This window comes from Phragmites australis, chromosome 14 (genome assembly GCF_958298935.1).
Source record: "Phragmites australis chromosome 14, lpPhrAust1.1, whole genome shotgun sequence".
NCBI classification, from domain to species: Eukaryota; Viridiplantae; Streptophyta; class Magnoliopsida; order Poales; family Poaceae; genus Phragmites; species Phragmites australis.
This window is the reverse complement of record NC_084934.1, coordinates 28,615,601-28,642,570: the sequence shown is the minus strand read 5'-3', so window position 1 is coordinate 28,642,570 and position 26,970 is coordinate 28,615,601. Positions and strand designations below refer to the sequence as shown.

Below are 26,970 nucleotides of genomic sequence, written 5' to 3'. Positions count from 1 at the left end.
GTACCCGTGGCAACCCTCGACCCGCATTCCCATCGCATCACAGTCGTTGCATTCATATTGCACGAATCTACAAACATTGTCCTACGCGAAAGCACAAAAAAGAAATTCCACGCCTTTGTCGCGCTCTCTGGCGATTGCCGCCTATATGCAAGACGACCGGAAATTGCTTCCGGGTAGATCGGCCCATCAGCATGTGGGTTAGGCCTAAGACCCAGGTTTGGGTTTTCTTTGTGTTGTTTCATTTTTTAATCATTGCGATTAATTCACAATGTACTGAATTTATAACAGCTTTGGAACACTAATTCAACATTTTTCCAATTCACCGCCGAACATTTCATTTTGTGCCTTCATAGCATTCGACATTTTGAAAAAGTTTATTCATTTTTTTGCAAAACATAGTTCAACATTTTTCAGGTAAATGATTAACGTGTTTTTTTTTCAAAATATTAAATTCGTACATTTAAAATGTTGATTTAAGAAAACAAAAATAAGGAAAAATATGTACATATATAATACAATGGTTCAAACGGATTCTAAAATGAAGTCACGGTTTAAAAGAAAAATGCATTTGAAGTTGCAAATCAACCCACCCATCCCGCCCACCCAACTAGGGCGCGCCATGTGACTTGTACAGTGTACTCCCCCTCCTTCCCCTACAGTTGATAGCAATTGTCTGATCATCCCATAGCACGAATCGCAAAGCGTCTATAGCAAAGCTAAAAGAGATTGCCAATGTATAAGATTCCCGCAAGCGAATAGGGCACAAGAAGATTAATCGGGCTAGGTTAACGTGGGTCGGCGTCACTTGTGATTTTCAGGCTATTTGACGGGTGGATTCCGGACTTGGTGTGGGCAAAGAGTTTGTTTCCAAGAGGCTAACACAAGCGATAGCTAGTGGGTTGCTTTGGTGGTTGCGGTGGACATGGTTTCGGGAGATTTTGGGCTGTTTTGAGAGCTTTGGGCTGCCTTGGCTGCCTTTTGTGAGTTTCAGATGGGTTGGTCCCGCAGGATGGTGGCCTAGTTGGGTGAGAGGCGGCCTAGGTTTGGATTAGTCGTGATCTGAGACTAGTGTGGCGCTAATCATTTGGTCTACCCACATGAACCGGACCTTCACGCCACCCATACCCCTCCCGGTTCCCATGTCTCCTAGCACTCGACGACAACGTTGTTGCGGCCACTATGCTCCCCCCCCCCATCGACTTCGCATTCCTTCTCATTCCCGGAGTCCTCCCACTCCCGAACCGGCGACGCCACCTTTATGTTTCTCCATCGTCTCCATGTTCCTCCTCGTCATATCTGGTAGCTCGTTCATTAACCCGGATACCGTCGTCATCTCCGTGCTCACCGTCGTTGGCACACCTCCTCCTTCTCCATTCTAGCCGACAGTCCTTCCTCTCCCGGTCGCCGCTGTAATCCCCATGCTCCCCATGATCTCCATGTTCTGGAACATCTGATTTCTAGGGTTAGATCAATTGGTGTTCACATGTAGAACATTTGGTTTCATTGCTTGGACCATATGAGGTGGGGGCTCATCGAATGAACTAGCTGGCGCCGTCTACGCCTTCAACGAGCAGTGGGAAAGTCGAGAGCTAGGCAGGGAGGTGCATTGGTGGCGTTGATGGATGCCGTGTTCAAATTTGGGCTTACGTGTGCTGACCTGATGGGCTTAGAGCATCTCCAGCAAAACCCCCATCTGGACCTCTATAGCTAAATTTTGGGGGATTTAAGCAAAAAATGCTCTCCAGTAGGTGCCCTATCCGATCTCCTATCTTTAGAGGTCCCTTAAACCGAGCACCTCATCCCCCGAATCTAGGGGACCGAAGCCATCCTCTATCCGGTTGCCCCCCTCTTGCTCACCCCCTCCCGCGCGCCTCCTGTATAGCCCCTCCCGTGTGCAGACAGTTATCAGCCCCCGGAGCAGACGGCTGGCCTGCTGCATCACCTCAGCGCCGAGGAGCAGCCGCCTGACGCCACCGCGACCTAGAGCAGAGGGTCAGCGTGTTGCATCGCCTCAGCACCCAGGAGCAACCGCCTAGAGCTCGCACCACCGCCCAACCCCGCCACTTGACTAACTAGTTGTGCGTCACTTGCTTGGGCTCACACGTGTCGTCTCTGACCTCCGATCACTGGTGTAAAGCCCCGCCACCGAAGCCTGGCCATGTGCCCACCGCCAGCCTCTTCGGCTGGCTTCTACCACGTGAACGACCCGATGGGAGAGTCCCCTGCCTCAGGGAGCACCTCGACGCCCGCCTCCTCACTCGTCATAGCCTCGCTGCCATGGTCCCCGTTCCCGTCGACGTCCAGAGCGACGCAACACTGGGTGCACGCCATGCCGGACCAAGTTAGCCAAGTACCACATGATATGAATAAAATATAGGAGATAGAGATTTAGGGGGGGTGAGGTTTAGGAGATCTACTGGAGAGCGAAGAGATATAGAGGAATCTTTTAAGGAGAACACCTATATGGGAGATATAAGTGATGAGTTTTAGGGGAGCTATTGGAGATGCTCTTACGGTCTCATCCTGTTGTTGATCCACGTTAGCAAAATACCTTGGATCGTCAGAGTCTTCGTGAGTCCTCCAAAAGCACGCCACTCCTCATCCTTTCTTCCCCCCGCTGCCTTGCTCCTTCCTCCTCTCCTTCCCCCTCCTCCATCGCCAATTGATTACTTGCTCTTGTATGGTTGTACCTACTGGAGTCTATCCTAATGTTCTGATCAAGCACACTTAATTACCAGTGGAACTACGTTATCGGTCACATTATGGAAAATACCGTAGGTTGCTATCACACGACAGCAGTAGTTGTTGTGTTTATGGGGAGAATTTTACAGTGCCAGCCATGGGTTCTTTTCGGAACGTGGGATGGATTTCATCTGCTCTGACATCCGGGAGAACATGTTTACCGCTCCAGTTCATCATGCTCATAATTTAGCAATGATGTAGTCTGCACTGATGTACTCTGAGAATTCAAAAGAGGTGGTTCATCGTGAACATTTGCAATGAGATCACATAGTTGAAATTCTGTAGTAAAGGATTTCCTTGTCTTTGAGTTTGGTAATTTGTAATTTGTTTTGGAGGGTCATCAGCTGTAATCGTAACTATGAAGGGGTTAAACACACCTTTTATTCCCACAATATTTAAACACATCTTTTGTTCCTCTCCTTCCCCAATATTTAGCAAATTAATTGTATATGCAAGATCTGCGACTGCTCTTCGTTTCTATCCTTCCATAATATTTCATCTCATTCACAAAGTAGATTTGTCAAAGAAGGTTCTGAAGTTTAATAATTTTGCAATCTGGTTGAAAATGCAGAGTACCAATCGATTCCCATCTTCTACTTCTAACCATAGTATTGTAAAAGATTATTGGAGAGATGTGTTAATTTGATACTGTACTTATTTCCTGATGATTTAGGTTACTACCTATTTTGTTACAGCTATGAGAGATGAAGATCAGAGAAAGGATAAACCAACATTTCGCCTACTTTTATTACATAATAAGGATAAAAGTGCATTTCTTGAAGACTGGCAAACCTCCAACAACGATGATATACTACTTATTGTTACAAGAGCCCGACACTGTTTTAGTCACCTTGATTCTAAATAGAAATTTATTTTCTTGTGGGCACAGAAAGATCTTAAACACGCTCCAAATTCTGGAATTGCACTTTCTAATTACCGAAGATAATCCGGGTGCGGGAGGAGACTCCACCCGTGAGCAGCTTGACCACCATATCTCTCCCATCCTTATTCTTTGGAAACACGCACTCGGTAGAAGAGCGTGGAGGGAAAATACCCATCTTCTCGCAGTCCTCGCAAGGGTCATCATATTTCAGAACAATGGTGTCCAAATTGGGTGCTTGCTGCATAACAGCTCTTATGAATTCTATCTGTTGTTCCAGTGGCTTGAAGCCGATAATCTGGAGCCCTTTCATAAAAGAGTTTTTGCGGCTTGTGATTTCAGGCAACTTCCACGAGGGATTCGTCCTTGCCCAAACACCTTGCCTTGGATCGTTGATCTGGCAAGGATGTTCCCATATCTAATAAGCACAAAGAAGTCAAATTTCTGAGTGATAATTGGAGGTGTTTGTTGAAACTGTGTAAGAGAAGCTTGCATTACAGAGAGAACATATAAGACTAAAATTGACGAGAGAAAGCAAATAGATGAATCTACCTCAATATCAAACATCTCAAGGAATGGCGCAGCTTCAAGGAGGACTCTCATCCATAGTAAATTATATTCTACGAAAATGCCATGTACAGATAGCTTCCTTAGCGTGTTGAATCCAGTGCAAGGTTGTTTTCCTTCCGGTTGCAACCAAAGCTGATGGGGAAAAAAAAACAGACAAAGAATTCCAATTTCATCAAGCGCTGAAACAAAGAAAGATGAAGAAAACAAGAAACAGAAGAACAGATTGTTGTTTTGCATGTATAGAGATCAACTGTGCTCACTACGAAAAGAAGAACAAGAAAAGTTTTGCCATACCCACACGTCTCACATAAACCATGCTCACCAGATTAGCACTTTCTTATTAATTAGATGCCTCCAAGCAATTATAAATACAATATGCAAAAATAGGAATTATTGGAACAAAAAACAAGGCAGCCAGAGCAAGCATGATATATAACTAATGAATTTTTGTAAAGTTACTTAACACTGAACACAGATCTTTGTTGTAAATCATTTAAAATTAGAAGCGCATTAAACACAGCAATGCTAATGATAATAACAGTCCACAAATAATGTACACGGACTAACCTTTTCTCCTTGGAAATCTAATTTCATAGTATGTATGCTTGTAGTATCACGCAGAACTTCACTTAACACAAATCCTTGCATATCTTCTGTTGCAGCGCATATGAGGTATAATTCCTTCAGGGACGGAACAACACCAAATGACAGGGGGGCATGGGGACAAAGCCAAGTATCCCACTCGAGACGCTCAAGTTTTGGCAGGCAAACTATCTCAAGTCTTCCCAACTCACAAAAATTGAGTTGAAGAACACTGAGTTTTGAGTCCGGCGCATCTATCTTCCATGCCCTGCGCCCCCCTGCATCACAATTTGAGAGATATAGATGTTGTAGCTGCAGGCAGCAGTCAAATAGGTGATGATTGATGTCCCATTTAGCAAAGCACAAGTTGTATAGAGATAGCCTAGTGAGGCAATGAAATACAGTAGGATAATCACTAAAAAAGTCTCCCACGACACCAGCTCGCTGTAGCATATGCTCATCCGTGCAGTCTGGAATTTCCGTTTCGTCCAAAATAGCAAGGTTCAAATCTTTCAAGATCCCAATGTGAATTGTTTCACTAACTAGAGGGCCAATGTCAAATGTGTAGTTATTGATCAAGTAGATCTTAAGTTGCAATCTTGTAATGGCACCCTCACTCCGAGGGGTGGCCAAGAAGCTCCTGATCGCTTTACTAAGCGATGACATTGCTTTATCCATGTGTTCATCCTCAATGGGGTTTGGTTGCAGGACAAGTAGGAAATCCTTGACATCAATTGTGAGCTCACGGAGCAACCATGGCAGATGTTTCCACCGCATTGACAACACACTTGTCCTTACAGTTGTAGTTATGTCAACTCTTCCCAAGATAGACAGTAAAAGATCATCAGTCAATATGCTGAGTCTATCTTCATCCTCCACGTTCTGGAACAAAATAAATCATTCAGTTACACAGTTAGCAAATGACTAACTACAAGATACACAAAGCTGTATGTACCAACAAATAGTCGTCGAATAAGAGTGACAGGAGTCATATCCAGCAAGAGTACTGTATTGCATCACGTGTTTGTTACAAACCCTATTTTGAATAATTGATTATGTACGATGTAAGTAGCAGACCTTTTTGTACAGTTTATAGGATACTCTTGTTTTAAATCTTAGTAAGTTAAAAACTGAAATATGAATAAAGAGTCCTGTGACGACAACTGGTGACAGTAAAAAGTAGTAACCATGTGTATCCTCTCACTAAAAAGCCACAAAATAGTCGAGCAAATCTTGGTTTACCAGCACAAGAAAACATCCTGGTTTACCATATTATAAAGCAGCTGAACCAAAACGATGATTAGTAAAAAAGTAACAACGCACAGCAAATGCGGCGGAAACAAAGATAACAAGACTTACGGAGCTTATTCCATTATTATTAAACTCCATGTATGATCCAATCTGATTGGGGGGCTTTAGCTCCTCCGAAGCTGTGGTGCAAATATGTCGAAGATCCGATGTTCGAGTTAATTTATAAAGACGCGAGCTCCTCCTCCGAAGCGATGAAGTAGCTCTGCCGAAAACCCGATGCTCGACTCGAGTTTATTTATAAAGCGTCCCCACCCAAAAAAAAAACAGATATCCCAGTTATTCCGAAATCGAGTCATACACAAGAAAGTAAACCGTCTTGCTTTGAACTTATATTACCTTTGAGAAGATGTTCACAGTGGAACAAAGGAAGAGCAAATCGAATCGAACTCCCAGAAGAGGAAATCAATTCATGTCCAGGTGGATCTCTGCTCCGATTGACCGAGAGGCGAGGGGGCGGTGGCAGCCGGCTGAGGAGCCGCAGTTGGCGGACATGGCGAACTCCCAGAAGAGGAAATCAATTCATGTCCAGGTGGATCTCTGCTCCGATTGACCGAGAGGCGAGGGGGCGGTGGCAGTCGGCAGAAGGAGGGGGTGAGCGGATCCGGATCCCCTGATTTCAGGTATGCACGAGAAAACAGTAAATTATGAGTAGATGAATAATTTTCTAACGTTAATTACTGTAGAGTAACTCCAGGAGAGTCGGCAAATACCGAGTAGCATCATTGTGCCATCCTTTTCCCCCATCAGCTGCCGGATTTGCACTCTAGCAAAGGCAATTTCCACATACGCGCAGCAAGTGCCGTACCAGCCGGTGCCACAAATATGCGGGAGGAGAGAGAGGAGTGGTAATACTATTTACTGAGTATTCATGTAGGGTTGTAGGGGGAAGAAAAGTAACGAAAGATAGAAAATAAGATAGCTATTGAAGATAGAAAAAATAAGAGATATTGTAATAGTGTTAGAGAATACTGTTACAGAGGATGAAAATAATAGTGTTAGAGGATACTGTAATAGTGTTATAGAGGATGAAATTTTAAAATACCTGTTAGAGATGATCTTAACTAATTTACATGAAATGTGGTTAGGACATATGCGTGATATATATCGTTTATTTTTGGACAAATGTATGGTAAAAACAGACGACTACACTCGGCAGAATATTGCACCAACAAATTTTTGTCTGATCAGTACATTTCATTTTGAAGAAATTTACGATGGTTAAAAATTAATATGGGCTATTTATTTTTAAGTTCAACGGTCTAGATTAAACATGATACTACTTATTTATAGATAGTATAAATGAGTAGTACGATAGTATTAGAGTTATTTTAGGGAGAAAAATACATGGTATAAAAATAATTACCTGCACTTGTATGTCTTTAAATAGAGTAATATTTCATTATCGTTCTAACATTCTAATTTGCATCCGGCCGGAGAGTTCATTTGCTATCCATCGACTAGGATTCACGATCCGGCATTTGCGGTGAGGCCGGTGGTGACACGTGCGGTGGGGCGGAGGGAGGCGGTCGTGACGCCCTTACCTCGGAGTTGTTTCCTCCGATCCCGGGTGGCGCCCTAACGCACTGCGGGGGCAAGGCGCGTGGCAAGCGATGGGGCCGAGGCGTGCGGCAGGGTGAAAGGGGAGCAGCACCAAGCGTGGGGCGGGGCGGAGGCGCGTGGCGCATGGCGGTGCATAGGACGGCTACGGCATGCAGGGCGTCGCTGCGGCACCAAGCGCAGGGGGGTGGAGGAGCACGGCGCCGCGCAGCGAGCTGCGGCGTCATGCTGCACCGTAGGTGCAGTGCCATGCGCGGTGGGGCGGAGGGGAGCGACGTGCGTGGTGTAACGAGCGGCGGCGGCGGCATGCTGGGTGCCCGAGCACCCGCCACCATGGCCTCATCTTCGGCAAGAGGAAGACCCGAGCCGGTATCTCTCCTCATCCTCCATTTTCCTCTTTGCACCTGTAGATTAATGGCATCAACCGACAGATTGGACATCATTTTTCTGCTTGAGTGTTACATCATTTTCATTATTCTGTAATCTTTACATGTAAAATGACAACCACAGCAAGAGTCACTGCTAAGGCAACAGGAGCAACAAAAATTAGCTGAAGAGTCCCTGCTGAGGCAACAATTCATGAAACTGTGTGGCCTTCAAAATAAGCACACACTTGCTGAGCATTTCCCTGGATATATCTTTGCATTCATTATATATGCCTCGAATTCAAGTTTTTTTTTTCCTTCCATGCAGAGGACGCTTCTGAGTTTGCTGCATGCAAGGCATTTCAATGGTAATGTACCTAACATATTTCAGTTTGTTAATTTTAACAAAATATAATGTTTATACATGTATACTGCATAACCCATGTTCTGGTATGGTGCTTTTCACTACACATGTCTAGTAACTTACTATGGCCATATTCATCAAGGACTCAAGATAACCTTGAGATTATGTGTGATAACAAGTAAGATGGATGGTTGAGCACCTTAAGTCATGATGGCTTTGTCAAAACTCAAAAGAAAAATTACAGGGCTGATTAGGACAGTTACTTGCACCTATAGTGTTGTTTCATAGTATTCTTCTAGTTGTGTTGAACTCTTCGTGCAAATTATACAAGGTATTGACCCAGTTTCTTATTATGACAGCAAGATGGTGAAAAACTTGAAAACCAGCTACATGACATGGCTTTGATGGTTGAGAAGCTAGAGGGAAGCCGCCAGAAGCTGCTAATGGAGGTGCTTGATGTCCTCTTACCTTTTCTTTTGAATTAAGTCTCCTAAGTGGTGGTTGAGTTTATAATTGTATTGGATAGATTGATTATGAATCATCAGAAATAGAAAAGCTGTTTGAGGAGAACTCAGACTTGTCTACATCTTACCAAGAAGCCATGACCGTTACAATACAATGGGAAAACCAGGTGTGTTGCCGGCGGTCTTGGTCATTTCCTGCTGCACGAAACTTTGCAGAAGATACTTGCATGTTAGAGATTGTTTGAAGCAAAATGAAGAGCTCCGTTCCCACCAACTGATTCCGTGCTCTTGTACCTAATGGAGTCTGTCCTGATGTTCCGATCAAGCACACCTAATTGTTCTTTTGTACCAGCGCAAGCATGTGAGATCCACCACCTAATACAATTGCTTGTCGGTCACATTATGGAAAATACCGTAGGTTGTTATCACATGACAGCAGTAGTTGTTGTGTCTCAGGGTAGAATTTTACAGTGCCAGCTATGGGTTCTTTTTTGAACGTGGGATGGATTTCGTTTGCTCTGACATCCGGGGGAACATGTTTGCCTCTCCAGTTCATCATGCTGATAATTCAGCAATGTTGTAGTTTGCACTGATGTACTCTGTGAGAATTCAAAAAAGGAGGTTCAATCGCAAACATTTGCAATGACATCACGTAGTTGAAATTCTGCGGTCAAACTGTCAAGGATTTCGTATCTTTGAGTTTGGTAGCTTCAGTTCAAAGACATTGGCTTCAGTTCGGAGCATTCGGTAGCGACAACTTTTTGAAGGATGCAACGTGTACAAGACCTTTTGCTCGCATTTCAACTTTTTTTTTACTATTTACTTTTCCAGATTAATAAAGTGGATAGGTCGGCGTGCAGCAAGAAAGTCCCACACTCTCAACTCAAATCGTCATAAGCTGTAATTTGTTTTGGAGGGTCATCAGCTGAAATTGTAACTATGAAGGGGCTCAATATATCTTTTATTCCCACAATATTTAGACACGCCTTCTGTTCCTTTCCTTCCCTAATATTTAACAAATTAATGATATATGCAAGATCTGCGACTGTTCTTGGTCTCTCTCCTTCCGTAATATTGTTCATCTCATTGGCATAGTAGATTTGACAAAGAAGGTTCTGAAGCTTAATAATTTTGCACTCTAATTGAAAATGTAGAGTACCAATTGATTCCCATCTTCTACTTCTAACCGTAGTATTTTGATATTGTACTTATGTCTTGATGATTTAGGTTACTACCTATTTTGTTACAACTTCCACACTATGAGCGATGATCAGAGAAAGGATAAACGAACATTTCGCCTACTTCTATTCATAATAAGGATAAAAGTGCATTTCTTAGAACGACCGACAACCTCCAACAAAGATGATATACTTACTACTTCCTGTTACAAGAGCCCAACGGTATTTCAGTCAGGTTGATTCTAAATAGGAATTTATTTTTCGGTAGGCACGGAAAGATCTTGAACTCGCCAGATTCTGGCATTGCACTTTCTAATTATAGAAGATAATCTGGGCGCGAGAGGAGACTCCACCCATGAGCAGCTTGACCACCATATCTCTCTCATCCTTATTCTTTGGAAACACGCACTCAGTAGAAGAGCGTGGCGGAAAAATACCCATTTTTTCGCAGTCCTCGCAAGGGTCGTCATATTTAAGAACAATCGTGGCCAAATTGGGAGCTTGATGCATAACAGCTCTTATGAATTCGATCTGTTGTTTCAGCGGCTTGAAGCCAGTAATCTGGAGCCCTTTCATAAAAGAGTTTTTGCGGCTTGTGATTTCAGGTACCTTCCATAAGGGATTCGTCCTCTCCCCAAAACTTTGCTTTGAATCGTTGATCAAGCATGGATGTTCCCATATCTAATAGGCACAAACAAGTCAATTTTCTTAGTGATAATTGGAGGTGTTTCTTGAAACTAATAAGCTTGCATTGCATAGAGAACATATAAGACTAAAACTGATGAGGGAAAGCAAATAGATGAATGTACCTCAATATCAAACATCTCAAGGAATGGTGCAGCTTCAAGGAGGACTCTCATCCATAGTAGATTGAATTCTACGAAAATTCCATGTACAGATAGCTTCCTTAGCATGTTGAATGCAGTGCAAGGTTGTTTTCCTTCCGGTTGCATCCAAAGCTGACAGAAAAAAAAAACAAATAAAGAATTCCATTTTCATCAAGCGCTGCAACAAAGATGAAGAAAACAAGAAAAAGAACATAATGCTGTTTTGCATGTATAGAGATCAACTCACTACAAAAACAAGAACAAGAAAAGTATCGCCATACCCACATGTCTCGCATAAACCATGCTCAATAGATTAGCTCTTTCTTATTAATTAGATGTCTCCAAAAACAGGAATTATTGGAACAAAAAAAAAAACCAAGGCAGCTAGAGCAAGCATGATATATAACTAGTGAACTTTCGTAAAGTTACTTAACACCGAACATAGATCTTTGTTGTAAATCATTTAAAATTAGAAGCGCATTAAAAACAACAATGCTAATGATAATAGCAAACCACGAAAAATGTGCATGGACTAACCTTTTCTCCTTGGAAATCTAGTTTCATAGTATGTATGCTTGCAGTATCACGTAGAACTTCACTTAACACAAATCCTTGCACATCTCTTGTTATAGCGCATATGAGGTATAATTCCTTCAGGGACGGAACAAAACCAAATGACAGGGGGGCATGGGGACAAAGCCAAGTATCCCACTCGAGACGCTCCAGTTTTGGCAGGCAAACTATCTCAAGTCTTCCCAACACGCAAAAGTTGAGTTGAAGAATACTGAGTTTTGAATCCGGCGCATCTATCTTCCACACCCTATACCTCCCTGCATCACAATTTGAGAGATACAGATGCTGTAGTTGCTGGCAACAGTCAAATAGGTGATAATTGATGTCCCATTTAGCAAAGCACAAGTTGTATAGAGATAGCCTTGTGAGGCAATGAAATATACTAGGATAATCACTAAAAAAGTCTCCCACAACACCAGCTCGTTGTAGCATACGCTCATCCGTGCAGTCTAGAATTTCCGTTTCATCCAAAATAGCAAGGTCCAAATCTTTCAAGATCCCAGTGTCAATTGCCTCACTAACTAGAGGGCCAATGTCAAATGCGTAGTTACTGATCAAGTAGATCTTAAGTTGCAATCTTGTAATGGCACCCTCACTCCGAGGGGTAGCCAAGAAGCTCCTGATCGCTTTACTAAGCGATGACATTGCTTTATCCATGTGTTCATCCTCAATGGGGTTTGGTTGCAGGACAAGTAGGAAATCCTTGACATCAATTGTGAGCTCACGGAGAAACCATGGCAGATGTTTCCACCGCATTGACAACACACTTGTCTTTACAGTCGTAGTTATGTCAACTCTTCCCAAGATAGACAGTAAAAGATCATCAATCAATATGCTGAGTCTATCTTCATTCTCCACGTTCTGCAACAAAATAGATCATCCACATACACAGTTAGCAAATGACTAACGACAAGATACATAAAGTTGTATGTACCAAAAAATAGTCATCGAATAAGAGTGACAGGAGTCATATCCAGCAAGAGTACTGTATTGCATCACGTGTTTGTTACAAACCCTATTTTGATAACTGATTATATATGATGTGAGTAGCAGACCTTTTTGTACAGTGTAAAGGCTACTCTTGTTTTTTCCTAATAAAAACAGGCCATGTGCCTTTCATTTTAAATCTTAAGTTAAAAACATAAATATGAATAAAGAGCCCTGATGACAACGGGTGACATTAAAAGATAGTAATCCTGTGTACATCCTGGTTCACCAGCACAAGAAAACATCCTGGTTTTATCATATTATAAAGCAGCTGAACCTAAACGATGACTAGTGAAGAAGTAACAACGCACAGCAGATGCGGTGGAAACAAAGATAACAAGACTTACGGAGCTTATTCCGTTATTATTCAACTCCATGAATAATCCAATCTGATTGGAGGGGCTTCAGCACCTCCGAAGCTGTGGTGCAAATACGTCGAAGATCCAATGTTCGAGTTGGTTTGTAAAGGCGCGAGCTCCTCCTCCGAAGCGGCGAAGTAGTTCTGCCGAAAACGTACCTTTGAGAAGATGAGAGATTCGGATTTGACTGTTCACAGTGGAGCCAAAGGAAGAGCAAATCGAATCGGACTCCCAGAAGAAGAAATCAATCAATGTCCGGCTGGATCTCCACCCCGATTGACCGAGAGACGAGGGGGGACGCCGGGGGCGGTGGCAGCCAGCTGAGGACACCCCCGCCGCCCGCCATCACCGCCAGGTCGGCCGTCGTCCCGGGCCATCCATCTAGAGCCCGCCGGACAGAGATCCCCACCCGAATCCTAACCCGGCGCTCGGCGTCGGCAACACGCCGCAAGGAAAACGACGCTCGCGAGGAGGAAGTCGAACGGCGGAGGCGACGCGTGTCACGCGGGTAGTTGCTCAGGCGCGCAGCAGCGACAAGACGATGGTGCTCCTCGCACAGCACGTGTCGCGTGCGCGTGGTGTCCGCCAGGTTCCCACAGGGTAACCTCAAAATAGTGGAGTAATTCTGTTTTCCGAATGCCAACCCAAGTCAGGTCGCCGTTATCTCCCGAGAGCAGGTGGATGGTAATGGATACATTTTATCTGTGTATAAAAACTCTAACTGTGTAGGTTTGTGATGTAATTTTTTACTCGTGAGTATAAATGTAGGTACAGAGATATAGCTATAAAATATGTTTACTCGTGATCATTTTGTCCGTGTATCCGTTCCACTTATCTGACATGTGGACTCACTTAGTGATAATTTGATTGTAGATTAAGATGATGAAAAAGTCATTAATAATAGCTTCTGGTCCTGCCTTGAAGACATTGAAAAAAAATCTTACATCACTTTTTGTTGACTCAGAATAATAACTACCTCGTTGCTTAGTTATGCTTCGTTGATATTTATTTGTATGATTAAATTTGTTGTTTTGTTGAATAATATTTGTTTGTGTTGTATAAGTATTATGTGATAATATATTAATGTGATACGCATACTATATATATGTGAGATACTTATTTATTATTTTAGTTGAGATGCATGTTTAATTCGATGATATTATTGTTACATACTCGTTCTTATTTTCAATACATGTTAACTATATGGGTAGGCATACGAGCGTGCCTGCGATGGTGTCATACAGGTATTAATTTTTATTTGTGACGAGTAATAGATAGAATGAAAATTAGCTTATAGGTATAAATTTATATAGCATCTATTCGCGGATATCGTACCTGTTAGCATCCTAAGCCCTACGAGACAGGAATCCTCACAAGGTGCCACGTGTCTCTTGGAGGAGGCACGTACGTTAAAAGTGTGTTTGTTTCGATTTTGGATTGTGGTTTTTAGCTTTTACAATTCGAAGTTAAAACAAACAGACAGCTTTTGATTATAGTTTTTTAAAATCTACTGGTTGGATTGTGGGAATATGAGAAGCTAGTTTTTCGTAACTTTTGATAGATTGTGAAAGTCCATTTTACTAAACTGTCCATCAAAGTTTTTTAGAATCTACAGTCTAAAAACTTTTCATAATCTAACTTTTTATAATCCAACTTTTCACAATTTAGCTTCTATAAACTGTTTTTTAGAATCTCTAGTTGAAACAAACAAACCTAAAACTCTCGTGTCACATCACACGGTCCTCCTCGTTATCATCTGAGCGTATCTCTAGTCTTAAGATAGAAGGGAGATGGAAACTTACTGAAGCCTGAAAGTAATTTTGATAAGAAAAAAACGTGTACTCCAAATTAAAAACATTGACTAGAGAACTTTTTAGTGGACATTACTAACCTTTTTACTGAGATAATGTCTAACTTTTTACTGACATTACTGACATTTGATGGGAATCGAATGCATTGGTAATGGGGTGTCTAGCTTGAGGAGCAGAACCGGCGTTTTGGTTTCATGGAATCTTCCTACCAAGTTTTGGACCGCGGATGAGGGCGGAGCTGGTCGACGAACTACTCGTCGACGTCCGTAGGAAATGAAGCCATATCTATACTATATATTAACCGGCTAAGATTCGAAGGACTCTCGTAGGCTAAGGCACTGTATCTACTGTAGCATTTGTACTGTAGTTATTGTTTATATAGGTCCTACGTATATGTGTATGTATGTATATATGTATCCGTATATTTACATGTATAATATATTTTTTGAAAATTTCAGAAAAATAGCGAAAGGTATAATAGTTATATTGGGTTGAAATAATTTAAATGCACAGAAAAAAACTAAAACTAAAAAAATATGAAACAAATTTTGTTAGGTTCGTATTATTATCGTCTACGTATTAAAATTATATGTATGCATAAAAATAATATTATTTTCCTCATAATTAAATAATGTGTTAAATATTAATAAATTTATAAATAAATATTAAGTTGTCGATGAATATAATTTTTTTATCTTCTTTTGTCATATTCTGTAGACGCGCCAATCCGCTAGTAATCTCGGGGCCCGAGCCGAAGTGAAAAGAGCGAAGGTCCCACGTGTCATCTGACTATTGCCCAGGAGCGGAGCCGCAAGCCTGGGTGCCGGTGCTGCGGAGTGCCTCTGCTTGTGGGCCCCACACCCCCAAGTTCTCTAGAACCATCTGGCTACAGATTATGCAGGCCGTGCTGCCCGTGCAGAATGGCTAACAAGTAACTATGCTAGTAAGAGTTTGGATAATATAAACATGGAGTAAATATTTGTGGGTGATATCATCTTGTGTGTGACGAATCTCATCAACACAAAATTTCAATTCACTATTATAATCAAAACTGTAGATAACCAAAGATATGCATATCCAAATCTCAGGTTTTGATCAACAAACTGATTAATGCACCGGGCATTCAAACATGGAAAACTGAAGCCAATGTGTCATCTAAAAAATGCTATGTTTACGATTCCACTCTTAATCTTCATCAGGCATGGTGCAGATGGGGTCCCTCTGTACCCTGTGTTTCTTTCGCTTGAGCTTAGGCAATGTCATTATCCAGGAAGGAACTTCACAGCCTGAAGATGTCAGCACATTAGCGATGTTCCGTAAGAATGGCTTATCCTCCTCTGTGAAAAAAGTGATGGCCTCCCCAGATCTGCCTGCTCTTCCAGATCGTCCTATACAGAGGAAAAGATAAAGTAGAGTTGGTTCATTTGACATTGAAAGAGATACAGATATAACGTTTTCAGTAGCAAGGTATCTGCACAAGATGCACAAATGCAGACTGAGGTCCCTACGACATCCAAAACTTAGCCAATGTGACTAAAAATAAATTTAAGGATCCCTTAAACTAATTAGTATAGGAAATAACTGGCTACATTTATATCTGATCAGAATTCAATTAAAAACGAACCTAACAGGAAAGATAATGAGGCAGATTTGAAAGGAATTAATCTAGAATTCTATATCATAATCCTGTATCAATATGGAGCCAATCGAGCGCACATCAGAGCGCAGACATCTACAAAGTGAGTGTGCAAGTAGAAGTGTCTGGGTCAACCAGAGCTAGATATATCTTACCTATCCTGTGAATATAGGCAGCAGATGACTCTGGAAAATCGTAGTTTATTACGCAGTTTACACCTTTGAAGTCCATTCCCCGGGCAATGACTTCTGTTGCTATAAGTACCCAGGTCTTTCCAGCTCTCAAGTTGTCAACGGCATCTTGACGCTGCAGTACAAGAAATATAAATTGATAACCAGTGAGCCTGATGTAGATAACAATACAACAATACTACAGCTACAAAAAAAAAAAAAAAAAAGCCAAAGCATTTATAGTAACAATAATATGCAAAACAATACCTGCTGTTCAGTGAGGTCTGCATGGATTACATCAGCTCTAACGTCGTCAAATGCCAATTCTTTATAAAGCTCTTTTGCCCTCTCTTTGCTTTGAACAAAGATCAAAACTGGAGGATTGAGAGACTACAATTCAAAAAAGTTGATCAGCAACAAACTCTTAAATGTACAAAAGAAAATTTTCTATATAAATAAGCATCAGCACTTGATATGTCATTATGGCTAGTTGCAGATTAGTTTGGAGATTATCAAGTTGTTAGTCTATAAGGATGTTACTCACCTTGTCATTTGTTGCAGACTATATCTATTTGTTAGGGAGGATCATCTTATATAAAAGCGCGTGGAATATCCCCAAAGAACTATCCATGGATAAAAGCGTGTGGAAGTTAGCAATCCACATGTCAAAACCATAACTTATGCATCAGTCTCCTTGTACCGGTATTACTTTTACTTTTTTATAGAGGTCTAAGTCACCACCCGCCCTGCCGGGTCTCCATCCAGCCCACCCCGATTGGGGCGGGTTTATTATTATTTTAATTGTTGTCAGGGCAAGTCGAGGCAGGGCACTGGTCGGGGTGGGGCGGGGACGGGTCAAGGTCTGCCCCACCCAGCCCCACCCTAGAGTATATATTACACGAACGTTTAGTGGGTTTATTATCATTTTGTAATGAATTTTTTTTAAAACTAATGCATGCATGTAACTATTGTCATGTTATGTTAGATCCCGTGAATCTTAGATGCGGCTTTTTATTAATTTGTATGTTGTGGTAGCTGTTATCTCCTAATTAAACTTGATCTAGAGCTTTTGACGATTTTAGACAGGACAGGGTGGGACGGGTTAAAGTCGGGGCTCCATGGGGCGGGGCGGGGCAAGAAAAAATTCTACCCGGTCTAGGGACGGGAGACATGTGGGTGGAGGCAAAACCCGCCCCCACCCCACTCCATCTAGATCTCTACTTTTTTTACTATTACTATTACCTTTATTTATTATTTTTTATCTTCATCTTTTTAGTTGGATCTTGTGGGTTTCATCTCTAGCCTACCCCAACTTGCTTGGGACAAAGGCTTTGTCATTGTTGTTGTTGAGTTTTGTCATTGTTGTTGTTGATCATCTTATATAAAGATGGCGACCTCATTCATTCACGTCATGAAAAAACAAGCCCCTTCCTCCCCTATTTTTGCTAGGGCCTCCAGGCGCTGCTCCCTGGGTTCATCACCTTGCTGCAGCCCCCAGAAACTCCACATTTTCACCACCACTAACACCAACCCACAACATACTATTACATACCTCTTGAAAGCTTTGGCGAAGAGCTAGCAACTTCCCCTTCTCAGTTCCAGCGAAAATCAACTTTTGCTTAATCAGTGAGGAGGCTGAATTCCTGCAAGTTGAACAAATAATAATAAAAACAACAAATGAAACAGACCTGCTTTAAGCTCATATTAAGAGGGAGATACTCACTTTCTTCCAACAATAACTCGAATAGCATCATGCATTATTGTGCGCGCAAGAGCCTCAATTGAATCGGGCAATGTGGCACTGAACAAAGATCGGATTACTGAAGGATTCGAGCAGGCTTCGACAACTGAATCGATCACTTCAACAAATCCAAGCTCAAAAAGTTTATCAGATTCATCCAAGACAAGGTACTCCACACTGCAAAAGGCAATTCAGTGTTATTTTCAACTATGATGTATAGTGCTGAAAGAAACAACTCATTGCTCCTCTGTAATCACACGAAGACACACATAAGTTGGAACACAGCATAAGGATTGCTGAATTGATCTTACTAAATTTTGAATCTTAAATAAAATGAGTAGGAATAAATGAAAAACAGGCTTCATAACGTTTCTGACAAATAAAAAACTTAACTGGCACAATTTTCTGAACAACATATGAAGAATTGTATTCTACTACAAGTAACCATTTCATTACTGAAATACTACTAACTGCATATGCATTTAATGTTCCAGAAAAAGTTAGAAAATGGGACCACAGGTTGACAGCTATAATCAAACATAAAAGAAACCACAATGTATCAGAAGTGGCCATCAAAACATTGCTTATGTGAACCCAATGGTGGTCAAAAACAAAACAATAGAACATTGAAGCTACGATCACAGACCTACTTAAATCCAGGTCTCTTTTTTTAACAGCATGGTCCAGACGAAGCGGGGTGGAAACAAGGATGTCACAGTGCATATCCTTGAAATTCCCAGATTTGGAGAGATCTTTGGTCATTAATTTAATGTAGTACTTCCTTCCCTTAGCCAACTTCTTGCACTCTCTCACAGTTTGTGCTGCCAATTCCCTTGTTGGGCAAAGAATCACAGCTTTAATACCACCTTTAGACCCTGGCTATTAGAACAATACTCATCAATAACATATAAACGAATCTGAACAACATAACCCAATCCAATTAATGCAAATACCTTAATTTTCATAAGAATCGGAAACAAGAAAGCCAGTGTCTTGCCAGATCCTGTAGGTGCACAAGCAAAGCATTCCCTCCCCTGAAGCAAGGAATGCAAGATAAATCACCTCAAACAACTAAGAGTTTCCAAGTGAAGGGGACTAAATCCAAACAGAGTTCAAACTCACTCACCAAAAGAAGAATGGGGATGGCCTGCCTCTGTATAGGTGTAGGTTCTTGAAACCCAAGTTTTAACAAGTTCCCGACCAAATAGGAATCGCAACCATACCTAGAGCAAACGAAGTAGGGTCAACTTAACTGCCTTAAATGATTCCATAATTATGTGAAGCTGATCTAGTTGTGCTCTTGAATGGTTGAAAATGCTAACCTCGAAACCAGTTCTTCAAAGCTCTCAAGAGGTGCTGGAACCTTTTGTCCTGAAATGTGGATGTCAAACCTCTTCCGAAGAATGGCAGCTCTCTGGAAACAAATAAAAAAAATATTAAACTCCAACCATCCAGCGGAAACAGTGGTATGAAACTTTGGAAGTTGCAGTTTCAGATGCAATACATCTAAACTGCAAGTGCTGCCACGACCTTCAATTCAAGCAGCATATTGAAGGGATCGTATAAAAAAGACTACCTTACTTATCAAATTTTTGGAAAATGCAAGGTTTTGACAACCAATGCTTCGTGAGTAAGAATTTACTTCAACGAAATTTGACCGCATGATTACATAATTAACCGTGGCAGGTAAAACATCATTGTGAAACGCCCATTACCTCAATTTCCCTCTCGATTTCCTTCCGCCGCCTTACAACCTCCTCATCCTCATCCTTACCCGTCTCCACCTTCTCAGAACCCACCTCGACATGATTATCCGCCAATCCCTTGAACACATTGAACGCCTCCACAACATCTGCAGAACACAACGCACACAGGAGTGTCAAATTAACAACGCAATCAGTCAATCACTATCCAAGCAGCAACCTTCCGAGGCAAACCAACCGGAAGCGAGCCTCACCAGACGAGGAGGCGGCCGCCGCTTCGGCCAGCTTTTTCTTGCTCTTATTTGCCTTGGCCTTGCTCTTGCGCTTACGCTTCTTCCCAGGGGACGGCGCGGAGGACTGGGCGGCATCGGCGGATGGCGGAGGCGGGCCTTTCCGGAACCGGGCGAAGTCGCCGGCGAAGCGCTTGCGGTCGAAGTGGGTGCCCGCGAAGAGCGCCGATGAGAGCTTCGAGTTCTCCATGGTTCGCCGTCGCCGCCGCTGAGAACCCCCTCCCCTAAAACCCAAACCCTAGACAACCCCCACTTCTCCTGTGAGTGCAGCGAGAGCATTACTTTTTTTCATTAGGTTACAACCCAGAATACACGACTCACACACCACACACACAAACATATACGCACACGTGTACACATATTATACATATACTAAATTTACACATATTATATATATATACTAAACACGTATATATGCGTATCCTAGATAAAAAAAAAACCCATAAGATGAATACTCACACGAGCCACTACTTGAACGCGAGATGGCTCGAGCGCATACTAGACTCGCGAGAGCATTACTCGAGTAGATGAAGTCGAGCCCCACATCACAGCGAAGGAGGCTGCCCTCCCCATGCTACGTGGCGTACAACACAGACTCAAATCGTAGAAAGTTTCTATCGTCTAATTTTGATGACTGCGATCAAGGATGTGTTAAGCAGGTTAAACGGAAAACAAATAGAGTGAAATTATATTTGTTGAAAAAATGATGTTTGGTTGGTTATATATGTGTTGACAGGCTGAGTTGAGATTCTGTTTAGATGATCTAAAGCCACATGAATAGATATAATGTTTAAGATTATGATTATTTATTCATATGAAGATGATTTTGTAACACTATTAAGTAGGTTCAACTGCATGAGTGGATGTAGAGCCTCTATTCACCAGGCTAGGTTGCGGAGTGAAGTTTGAATATTTGCACTCCAACCCCAGACCAGACCATATAGTTACACTTCAAGCTAGGATCACGCTATATATTTGCATATATCAAATCAAATTATAATAGTAAACACGTATAACTAAACATATTTTTTTAAGATTCTACGCATCTGTTCGCTAGATCAAGATGAAAGAGATACATATTTGCGAAGAACCAAACCCAGTGTGGAACATTAAGGACACGTTTAGATCCCTTACCCAGCTTTGCCTCTTCTTGCTGGATAAGTATGTGTGTTTAAAAGTAAGTCTAAAAAGCTTGCTTTGCTAGGTAAGCTAGCTTGGGAAAATAAGAAAAAGCTTACCGCAGGAGACGAGTTAATTTCGCTCTCCAACTTAAATAAAGTAAAGCGTGTGAAATAAAAAAATAGTACGTGCAACAGATAGAAAAAACAAACACAAACAAACACTTAACGAGGAATCAAAAAAAAAAAAAAACTCCACACATAAACAAAACAACTAAACACCAAACCTTTTCTTGCCTTGCCCAACTAGCCTAAGCAAACCTTGCCCACCTAGCCTCACGTAGCAAAAGAACCAAACATGCACTAACCTGATCCAAATCCACCACTCAAATGTCACGGGCCATGACAGGTGGGGCCCACCCTTCTCAATGACGTGGCGTCCCCTACCGCTTCTGGTATCCAGTTCTTTGCTTTGGCCCCCCTTCGCCGCCGCCCTCCCGGTAAAGCTGCCTGCCGTAGGGAAGGAAGGGGGGGAAATTCCAGCACGCGCATCTCCACCCATTCCCGCGCCGCAAGTCTCGTGCTTGTCTGTGGAATCGCGGTGAGATGATGATCCCTTGGGGCGGGGTGGGATGCTGCCTCAGCGCCGCGGCGTTGTATCTTCTCGGGAGGAGCAGTGGGAGGTGCTGGTTCCTCGCGTTACGGTTTTTTTTTCCTTTCGATCTCTGGGGAATTTTTGTGGTTCTGATTTGGTGGTTTCGTGCTCAGGGATGCGGAGGTGCTGCGATCGGTGGCGAGGGCGGGCAGCATGAAGGATTTAGGTCAGTGAGTAACGGGTTAGGGTTTGGTTGCTGTGTTGTAGGTTGTTTGCTAAAGAAGTGCTCAGGTGCGGTTGTCTCTTGTAGATAGATATGTGATTTTAGTGCTGTAGTCTCCAGGACACTAATCTGTGCTCTCGGTAAATGTCCAAGTGCCCTGAGTTTATTACCTTGGGTTCAGATTTGGCGATTAAAGCTCGTTTTCTGATTTTTCTCATTATACGGTCTAGAGGAAGAACTTTATCCTCACTCTGTTTTGATTGGTTAGATACATAAATGAACTTTAGCTTAGGTGTATATTTTGTACAGACATTTTCAGCCGTTTTGATTGGTTAAACATATCAAATATACTATTTCTTTGACATGTCTACACCGTATTGAACAGCTGCTATCTTGGACACTGCAATTAAAGTTCTACCACTTGTAGTTGCCGTCTCTGGACGAGTTGGTTCAGACACGCCACTGATATGCCAACAAAGTGGCATGAGAGGTGTAATCGTTGAGGAAACGGTAACTACTGGTTTCATTCGTTGTTTTTTTTTTTATTGTGATGAGCAGATGGGTTGTTTTAAATCTAGTATTTCTACTAAATTTTCCTTTGTAGGCAGAGCAACACTTCCTGAAGCACAACGATGCTGGATCCTGGATTCAAGATTCTGCAGTGATGCTTTCTGTTAGCAAAGAGGTTCCATGGTATCTGGTAATTAAATGCTATATCTATTTTGCTTTGGTTTTCTTTGCTTCTGTAAATATAAAAATCAATTTAGCCTGGGTTCGAACTAGCACTATGTGTCCAAGATTGTGTTTGTCATGATGCTAAGTTATGCAAACTTGGGTTTATAGTAGTAAGCTAACTAAGCTTATGGTGTCTGTTTGGATTACCTTAAGCTTTTTTTGTCGAGCTAATTGGTTAGCTTGTTGTGCGGTTAAATTAGCTTATAAGCCCCAAAACCCAGCCTTGCTAGCCCTGGCTTCTTCTTGGAGGCCAGGCTAAAGCCTAAAATTAGCCCCTAGATTAGGCATTGTTAATATTACACTTTGCTTCTTGTCCAAAAATGATAAGTCTAAGCCTAAGATAGGCCAAATGGGTATTTAAACATTAATCAAGTTACAGCTCACTAGCTCAGGATGAAAATGAATATGGTTATTCCAGATTCACTATATGGATCCTTTAAGCAAATATAAATGATTTTATTTTTTAATATTTTCATGCACATTTTGCAAGTTGAATTCTTCTCTAACCTTTAAATTATCACTAGGATGATGGTACTGGGCGTGCCTATGTGGTCGGTGCGCGTGCTGCAGCCGGTTTAATTTTAACTGTTGCCAGTGATGTTTTTGAGGAGTCAGGGCGAACACTTGTACGTGGAACTCTAGATTATTTACAAGGATTGAAGGTTTGTCTAATCGCATCTTCAACAATGCCAATGCTTAGAGAAATATGATTAATGATTAAGCAATAATCTCTGTAGATGCTTGGAGTAAAGCGAACTGAAAGGGTACTTCCAACTGGAACTTCATTGACGGTTGTTGGTGAGGTAGTATTTGTATCTTTAATTGGGCTGTGTTGTGTTGCATTAATTTTTGTTGACATATCTAATGTCTTTTGTCCCTTATGTATTCTTATGCTGTGCAATCAGGCCATTAAAGATGATGTTGGAACTATTCGAATTCAGCGACCGCACAAAGGACCATTTTATGTATCCCCGAAAAGCATCGATCAACTTATCTTGAATCTTGGAAAATGGGCCAAGTAGGGAAATTCTCTAGAACATTCTCTTTCTCTTAGTTCAGGTCACTTGATGCTAATAGCATGTTTGTTTGTGGCAGGTTATATCGACTCGCTTCCATGGGCTTTGCAACATTTGGTGTCTTCCTTCTTGCAAAGCGTGCAATACAACATTTTCTGGAAAGAAAGCGACGGAATGAACTGCAGAAAAGGTGTGTTGTAACATCAAATTCCTTTTATTTAGAACTTATTTTTACATGTTGTTAGACAGAAGCAACGCCATTCTTTCAGTGTTTGTTTTTGAAGAAGTTCATCTTTCTTTGCTGGGCATGGCTAGAATGCAAGTGGCTGGCATCACCATTATTTACTGTGTGAGACATTCCTGTGTGATGCTGAGTAATGCTGTAATCTCTGTATGCCTTTCCATGTAAATAAACCCCACATGTGCAAACCTGCAGCTGATATATTTCTTTTGTAGAGGTCGAATACTAAAGAGTGAATACATTGTACTAAGAAAGTTCTTAAGTGTGGGACTACTGTTGTGATGGGTGAAAATGCAAGTAAAACCTAAAATGAAAAGTGTTAAGAGTTTCTATTTGCATTTTAATGTTACCGCAAACCAGTGCTCATGCATGCGATTGCATACTAAGAGAATTTAGTGAGCACAGAAGATTCTGATACTATTTTATCCATATAGGGTTCTTCATGCTGCAGCACAAAGGCAAGCTAGGGAAGCTGAAGGTGATTTTCTTATAGATTGGTTATGCTGTATTATTAGTAATAGGTCCTGTTTAATCATCATCTTGTACTATTTTGTTCAGGGGCCAATGGTACATCGGACACAGAGCCTAACAGTAGAAAAGATCAATTAGTGCTGGACATATGTGTCATATGCCTTGAGCAAGAGTACAATGCTGTTTTTGTGCCGTAAGTATCTGAAGTATTCTGGGACATAACTGTTCTTTGTTAAGCATGAATCAAAATGGTCTCTTCTTTTTTCCCCTTTTTTTCTTTTTCCATAATCCCAAATATGCTAGCCAACATTTATAGTTTTACTGCTTCATGCTGACTAATTGGTCAAATTCTTTCTTAAAAACTTGCATTATAGCTTCCCAACCTCTCAAATGTTGTTGCTAAATGGTTAAATAACTCAATAAATATTGTTATGAGTGATGTGCTACAATTTTTTTTGGAGCTTGAGCAAATATTCGAACTGCAGAACTTTTGAAATATTGTATTCAGAGTGAACGTGAGAAAATAAACAGTTAAACAACTCAATAAACATGAGTTCTATTTACATTTTTAGCCCTGCTCATTGCTAGTTTTGCTCTCATTGTATTGTCACCCCATAAAGTTTTTATTCAGACTGACTCAGTAAATCAAATGTTATACAGGTGTGGCCACATGTGTTGCTGCATGACCTGCTCCTCGCATTTAACAAACTGCCCACTTTGCCGGAGAAGAATCGACCAAGCTGTCAGAACTTTCCGCCATTGACAGTAATATACGATGCAAAACCTGGCATCGTACCACCACGGTGAACTGCTTCTTTTGAAACCAGTTGGTTCTTCGAGTGCTCGCTACTGTCAGTCAAAGACATGAACTGCAATACTGGGCTGAAGGTTGTTCAAGGAGTCTGCTTTACTGACAGAACAGCGAGTGATGCAAACTCGCAATTGGCAGCTAACATTCATTGTCAAACGGTGCTCTTGCCTGTAATCTACAATTGTGTACAGAATGTTCTTGTGTAAATGCGCATAGGCTGCGCACACCTGTCTATCATGCGTCTATGTGAAAGATGTTTGGGTCATTTGTTGCTGCCCAAATGCCCAACGAAAATTTGCGCAAAGGAATAACAAAGTTGTTTCGCTTTGTAAATGATAATCCATTTTGCTGATTAATGGAAATGAGACGCCATCTCTTGATGGCTTGTGTGCTCAAATCATTTTCGCGGGGCCATAGGAAACAAAGTTTGTAATGTGTTGCGACTCATTCTGTAATCTGTATGCTTAACAGTTTCTGTAAGGCTTCTAGTACGCGTAAAATCCATGTTACCACTTCAGTTCCCATGGTCCATATCTGCTTATCTCTTTGGTTTAGACAGGTGCAATAAGATGGCTTATGAGCAATATGTTAATTTGTGTGAATATCATTGACGAAAGTAAGCTAGATGGGCAAAGTAGGCAAAGTAAAAGGAATTGGTTAACTTTTGGTAGGATAACTTTTTCTTTAATGTTGCAACCTGCAAATTTCAAGATTGTTGTACTTTCTAAAATTGCAAAAAGCATGCATTGGAAATATTCCAACATAATCAAAATAAATAGAATAGAAGACTATGTTAAGGTTACATTATATTATTTTAGACGATAATAAGTTTGTGGCCTATTTAGCAAGCACAAAATTTATAGAAAGTTCACATGGAACAATTTAATTTCCGTAAGATTCAAGAAAAAGCCCCGGCATTTCAAATGTAGCTTACTGTATTGAAAGAAAAAAATTGAGAATTCGTACAGCTTAAAGCGTAACAGCCAATGATGTATTAGGATTTGGATTGCCATTGCCGAAGAACCTGTGGCATCTGGGACTCTGGGTGTCCTGATTTTCTACGCCCGGATTCTTATGACCAGGGCAATCCAAATCCTAGTGCACACCCATTCCCTGACATGAGGCTGAGGTCCGCTCCAACCGGAATCACAGGCCTCAATGACACTAGATTTGAGATTTTTTTAAGTTGCTTAAATCTAACTTTAAAAGATTTTTAATTTGAAATTGTAGTGAATAGAGAGTATTTATTTAAGTCATATAATTTTTATTTTAAATAAAAAATTAAATCACTTTATTTTATCATATAAAATTCAAATCCATCCTGATCTTGAAATTAGAGCTTAGCCGAGCTCCCGCAGAAACCCTAATCCCGGTAATCCCCTCCGGCACCGGATTCCCATTCCCAATCCTGCCTCTCCCCGCCTCTCGCTGCCGACGTCCTCCGGCCTTGGCCTCCGCCGCTTGCGAGGTACGGCTCCGTGTCCTCTCGTTTGTCTTTATAGATGGGGCGATGCCTAAGCCTCAGATTGTAACGCGGATTTCTACTTCTTTTTCTTTCAAATTTCTTAGTTTCAGGTGCTCACGTGCCGATCTTGTTTACATCCCGACGCTCAGTGCAAAATTTGGTACTCCAGTTCATGATGTCATTTG

At 41.5% G+C, this 26,970-nt stretch overlaps 4 protein-coding genes and 1 long non-coding RNA gene across 9 annotated transcripts in view; 2 read left to right on the top strand and 3 right to left on the bottom strand.

Annotated features, from left to right (window-relative positions):
* LOC133890561 (uncharacterized) overlaps window positions 1-6,687 on the bottom strand; it is a 45,878-nt gene extending 39,191 nt beyond the window's left edge. The window contains exons 1-4 of one of the 5 annotated variants that reach the window (XM_062330981.1): window positions 6,134-6,681; window positions 4,760-5,656; window positions 4,175-4,324; window positions 3,466-4,040 (exon numbers count right to left, since the gene is read on the bottom strand). In XM_062330981.1, coding sequence (XP_062186965.1) covers window positions 3,672-4,040; window positions 4,175-4,324; window positions 4,760-5,656; window positions 6,134-6,163 — 1,446 coding nt within the window. In that variant the 5' untranslated portion in view covers window positions 6,164-6,681 and the 3' untranslated portion in view covers window positions 3,466-3,671. Of the gene's footprint in view, window positions 1-3,465; window positions 4,041-4,174; window positions 4,325-4,759; window positions 5,657-6,133 lie in introns of those variants that run through there. The other 4 variants (XM_062330993.1, XM_062330989.1, XM_062330995.1 and 1 more) reach the window with 4 other exon arrangements.
* A 34-nt stretch (window positions 6,688-6,721) lies between these two features.
* LOC133890564 (uncharacterized) lies at window positions 6,722-9,562 on the top strand. The gene is made up of 3 exons (XR_009904073.1): window positions 6,722-8,011; window positions 8,336-8,375; window positions 8,731-9,562. It is a non-coding gene; the product is annotated as an uncharacterized LOC133890564 (long non-coding RNA).
* Window positions 9,563-10,117: 555 nt separating this feature from the next.
* LOC133890563 (uncharacterized) lies at window positions 10,118-13,371 on the bottom strand. The gene is made up of 4 exons (XM_062330996.1): window positions 12,748-13,371; window positions 11,378-12,274; window positions 10,823-10,972; window positions 10,118-10,694 (listed from the first exon to the last, which is right to left on the bottom strand). The coding sequence occupies exons 1-4, from the start codon at window positions 12,775-12,777 to the stop codon at window positions 10,326-10,328; spliced, it is 1,446 nt and encodes a 481-aa protein (XP_062186980.1). The 5' UTR covers window positions 12,778-13,371; the 3' UTR covers window positions 10,118-10,325.
* A 2,216-nt stretch (window positions 13,372-15,587) lies between these two features.
* Window positions 15,588-20,396, bottom strand: LOC133891477 (DEAD-box ATP-dependent RNA helicase 57). Its single transcript, XM_062332190.1, has 11 exons — window positions 20,075-20,396; window positions 19,833-19,969; window positions 19,440-19,531; window positions 19,244-19,340; window positions 19,071-19,151; window positions 18,764-18,996; window positions 18,100-18,294; window positions 17,929-18,019; window positions 16,644-16,766; window positions 16,362-16,512; window positions 15,588-15,958 (listed from the first exon to the last, which is right to left on the bottom strand). Exons 1-11 carry the CDS (start codon window positions 20,298-20,300, stop codon window positions 15,756-15,758), a joined length of 1,629 nt encoding a protein of 542 aa, XP_062188174.1. The 5' UTR covers window positions 20,301-20,396; the 3' UTR covers window positions 15,588-15,755.
* Window positions 20,397-21,670: 1,274 nt separating this feature from the next.
* On the top strand, window positions 21,671-25,837 carry LOC133891012 (E3 ubiquitin-protein ligase SP1-like). Its single transcript, XM_062331693.1, has 11 exons — window positions 21,671-21,911; window positions 21,997-22,049; window positions 22,432-22,556; window positions 22,651-22,746; window positions 23,306-23,443; window positions 23,519-23,584; window positions 23,687-23,799; window positions 23,877-23,987; window positions 24,473-24,516; window positions 24,597-24,702; window positions 25,170-25,837. Exons 1-11 carry the CDS (start codon window positions 21,835-21,837, stop codon window positions 25,270-25,272), a joined length of 1,032 nt encoding a protein of 343 aa, XP_062187677.1. The 5' UTR covers window positions 21,671-21,834; the 3' UTR covers window positions 25,273-25,837.
* The last annotated feature ends 1,133 nt before the right edge of the window (window positions 25,838-26,970 follow it).